The following is a 4,671-nucleotide window of genomic DNA, read 5'->3' on the forward strand; positions in this document are numbered from 1 at the left end:
ACATGTCCCCATCCCTCGCACCTGACGAGCCCACCATGGCCGAGTCAATCAAGTGCCAGCTTGCCATCTCCAGATGATCTACTGACGCCTCTTCTGATCTTCGATCGATTCTAATCTCTGGACAACCCTAATCTTGTAATCCGTCGACCCCTTTCTTGATATCCATCTTTAGATGATTCGTCGATGTCTCCATCTTTGGATCTCTTGATCTCCGCCTCTGGGACCCTCCGTCAACAGCTCCGTCTTTGTCCTTGTCTCCATTTGCAGGCGATCCGGTGGTGGTGGCATTGAAGGAGTAGGAGAGGGAGAGGGAGAGGGAGAGGGAGAGGAGAATGGAGCAGGTAGAGGAATGGGCCTCTAATCAGGTTGGGCTTGGCCTGGGCAAATGGTATGTCTGAGCCCGGCCTGAAAGATGATTGGGCTATATATTCGAACCCAAAACTTGGCTTAATTTTTTTGGGCCCAACCCATAGCCCAACCCAAAGTCGGGTCGACCCAAGCCCATTTCCAGCCTTATGTAGGCACTCATTGGGGGGGGGGGTGGTGAACTAGAGAAGCCGCGGGCCGTCAAGGGGGGGAGTGAGGGTGGGCCAGTGGCAGATCCATTTGAGAAAATATGGGGTCAATTAAGCCCACAAAAAAAAGTTGACCCTGTGTATATGCTATAGTAGGAAAGCCATATTAACCCTTGGAAAAAATCAAAATTAATCCCACAACATTCGACATATATCTATATTAGTAGAAAAAGTCAAAATTGACCCTACTAATTTTGTGAATTGACTACATATCTCATGTAAACTTTTTAAGAAGTAAAGGATAAAAAAGATCACATCAAAAGAATAATTATGACCTATATTCTCTCTCTTTAATGACTCACATATCCTACCTTTCTCTTCCTCTGTTACACCAATTTGACCTCTCTTTCTTTGTCTCTTTTTCTTTTTCTTTTTTTATTAATTACTTTTTTATTAATTTTTTAATATCCCACCGAACCCCATCCGTCCACCTCTTATATTTAAACCTCATATCAATTTATTTTTTATATCCTAAAAGAACTACATCAAAATGATGAAAAGAATAATTATGACCTACATTCTCTCTTTTTAATGACTGATCATATATTTCACCCCTCTCTCCTTTTCTCACGCCACTTTAACTTCTCTCCCTTTCTTTTTATTTTTTAAACTCTAATCAATCTAAATGAAATAGATAACAATATGCTCTTCTTATCTCTCTTCTCAACTTGAATTAGACATACCTCTTTTAGCTTCTTTTTTTGTAATATTCTCTTAGATTTTTTTTATTTTCTCTTTTTTTTCACTCATATCAAATATATACTATCACAATAATTTTAGGTTAGTTATTATAATTTTAATATTTAATAATATCTAAAATTTTATTATGATATTTTTTTATAATATTTTATTATAAAAGATATTTAAGATATTATACATTATCTTTTTTATATATTTTATTATTTTTTAAAAAATTATATTTTATTATTATTATTATTTTCTTTCTTAGAGCTCCTGCATTTTTTTTATTATATTAATCCTATAAAATAAAATTTTTGGATCTGTATGGGGTGGGCAGAGCAGTTGCAAGCCACGTAGGGATCATGAAAACTGCGAGCATGGGAGCAGGATGCAGAGGAGCTGCAAGCCGCACCGATGATAGGGGGAAGGGGAGGGGGAGTTGGGTGTGGAAAAGCCAAAGACAAAGGAGGAAAGAAGAAAGAAAAAATAATAATAAAATATTATTTTTTAAAAATTAATAAAATATATAAAAAATAATAAGATGTAATAGCTTACATATATTATATAATAAAATATTATAAAAAATATCATATTAAAATTTATTTATAAAATACTTTGCTTCATTTAGTACATCAGCAGCTAGAACGCAACGAATAATCGTCTCCCACCCGATCACGTAACCGAGACCAAGCCTCGCCATCAACTTTGTCAAGGTTTTTTTTAATATAATAAACTTTGTCAAAGCTCATGTAGTCTGCAAATATCCCAACAGAATACTCGCTCGCCACCGCAAGTTGCGACTGTCATCTACCGTATATATTTTAATATCTCGCCATTTCTTTTGAGGACTTTCTTGCCTCATTTAGTTAAGCTCTCTTTTCGTACCCCATCCGTACCAATACACGCTTATTTAACCTAACCTCGACGAAGGAAGACGTCATCTGTGGAACCAGTCATGCACACGTGGTATTTTAATGGGTAAATCCAGCTACAGTTCCACCATCGATTCCTCCAGTGCCTATATGTACCCATTCATGAGCTCAACTCTTCTCCATTCATCTCCTAGCTAGTTTCTCCAGTTCTCCATTGGCAAAAGATCATCTCTCTCTCTCTCTCTCTCTCTCTCTCTCTCTCTCTCTATTTATCTATCTATCTAGCTCCCCTCCTCGTCCGTGATCAAGCATTGATACAAACACTGATAAAAGAATGGATATGAGAGCTCGTGGTCCTATATTCTCTTCTTGCATGATCTTCTTCATGGCCGTCCTAACCGTGGCCTCTGCGACATCGGCTTCCCTGAAGGTTGGCTTCTACGAAGAAACATGTCCGTCGGCAGAGGCCATCGTGCGGGAAACAGTAAGCCAAGCCATCGCCAAGAATCCCGGATTTGCCCCCGGACTTATCAGGATGCATTTCCATGACTGCTTCGTTAGGGTATACTTCTTCTTACCCCTGCAAAAAGTCGTGCATTATAGAAGATTAACCAAATGGTTAAGCTAAAGCTCAATGTTTAATTCAATTAGTACATAAGAGCTATGCAATGTGCATGTTACCTTCCATACATTAATTTCTGATCCAGGTTTGGAATTTTGGCATGAGTGGGTCAACAAATTAAATTCCTAATCCATGAAATAGAATTAACCCTCAAACTCCCTATTGACCATTCCTTAGAATTTGTTGAAAGGTTGCATGACCGAAACATATGATTATGTATTTTCCAGGGATGCGACGCTTCCGTTCTTCTCAACTCAACCCCTGGGAACCCTTCAGAGAAGGAGGCTCCGCCAAACAACCCAAGCTTGCGAGGCTTCGAGGTGATCGATGCAGCAAAGGCCGCAGTAGAAGCCAAATGCCCTCGCAAGGTCTCGTGTGCCGACATCATTGCCTTCGCCGCCCGTGATAGTGCCTGCATAACCGGCGGCATGGACTATGAGGTGCCGGCTGGGCGGCGTGATGGAAGAATCTCTCTAGCATCGGAGGCTCTCGACAACATTCCATTCCCAACCTTCACTGCCGACAAACTCAAGGAGAACTTCGAAAGGAAGGGCTTGTCGTTGGATGAAATGGTGACACTCTCGGGAGCCCACTCCATTGGCCGCTCTCACTGCTCCTCCTTCACGACCAGACTGTACAACTTCAGTGCCACGCACCCTCAAGATCCCTCCATGGAGCCAGCTTTTGCAGCATACTTGAAGGCTAGATGCCCGCCGTCGACTGCTAGCCTTAGCGATCCGACGACCGTGCTTCTCGATGCCGTCACGCCTACTCGCCTCGATAACATCTACTACCGGAATTTGTTGAAGCATAGGGGAGTGCTGACTTCAGACCAGACGTTGCAAGAGAGCTCAGAGACCGCAAAGCACGTGTGGTACAATGCAAAGCACCAGTCAGCTTGGGCTGCTAAATTTGCATCTGCCATGGTGAAGATGGGTTCTATTGAAGTGCTCACCGGAAGCCAGGGGGAGATCAGGGAGAAGTGCTGGGTTGCGAATTCCTAGGTCTTTCTATGAAATCTTAACTACTACAAGTGTCTCAGATTTTCCGCTTATTCATTGATTAATTTCCCTTCAATTTGAAGGGAGCAAATTGTTCAGGAGTTTATGCAAAAAGATGTTGCAGTTTCGTTGTTATCCCTCCGCGTATTTCTTTTCTTGTTGTTTTCCTTTTTTTTGGTGGGGGTGGGTGGAGGGGGGTGTGGGCCTTGCACGTTAGACAAATATACCACAGACGATAATCCTCCGTCTAGAAGTATATAGCAAGATCGATCAACATAATCTTGTTGAGCATGGAGAAATAACTGCGCAAGAAGCCCTAAAGCATACATATATGCGTAAAATCGTACACGCACATAGGTAAATATGTATATGCATATGTACGTATGTACCTATGTATATAGTGGGTTTCATGCAGTGCAAATGTATTATAGACGTGTACCATATCGCTCAATTATGACTATTATGCAAGGTCCTGACCTCTAGCTCATCCTTGTGTGGAAATGATCCCAGCTTAGTAGCTTGTTCTGATGTTATTTCTGCTGTTGTTTCATACCCAAGCTTCTCCATAATGATTTCATCCTAATAAACATAATAATTTCAAGCACACCTTTCCCAGCAATATTCCATCATTGTGATGGCGTCTAGCTTTTAAATGCGTTTTGACTTGTACATTGCACATCTGCTTATATATATATATATATATAATTTTTTTTTACTGGTCAAAGATATGATTGCGTAGGACGTTTGACTTGTTATCTCTCCCCGAATCTAGGCATTTGGCAAACTTTGGCTGCGCCCTTTCAGGAAGCTACGTAGAACTTTACAAGCTTTATAATTCTTCCATGTAATTTTTATGCGGAAATATGCAGGGGCCACAAAAAAAAAAAAAAAAAAAAAAAAATTATATAATAATAATAAAA

The 4,671-nt window shown here is 40.4% G+C and overlaps 1 protein-coding gene across 1 annotated transcript; it reads left to right on the plus strand.

Annotated features, from left to right (window-relative positions):
• The first annotated feature begins 2,356 nt into the window (after window positions 1-2,356).
• LOC140857771 (peroxidase 5-like) lies at window positions 2,357-3,811 on the plus strand. Its single transcript, XM_073256962.1, has 2 exons — window positions 2,357-2,690; window positions 2,978-3,811. The coding sequence occupies exons 1-2, from the start codon at window positions 2,463-2,465 to the stop codon at window positions 3,752-3,754; spliced, it is 1,005 nt and encodes a 334-aa protein (XP_073113063.1). The 5' UTR covers window positions 2,357-2,462; the 3' UTR covers window positions 3,755-3,811.
• Window positions 3,812-4,671: the final 860 nt, after the last annotated feature.

Source organism: Elaeis guineensis, chromosome 5, assembly GCF_000442705.2.
Source record: "Elaeis guineensis isolate ETL-2024a chromosome 5, EG11, whole genome shotgun sequence".
Lineage (NCBI taxonomy): Eukaryota > Viridiplantae > Streptophyta > Magnoliopsida > Arecales > Arecaceae > Elaeis > Elaeis guineensis.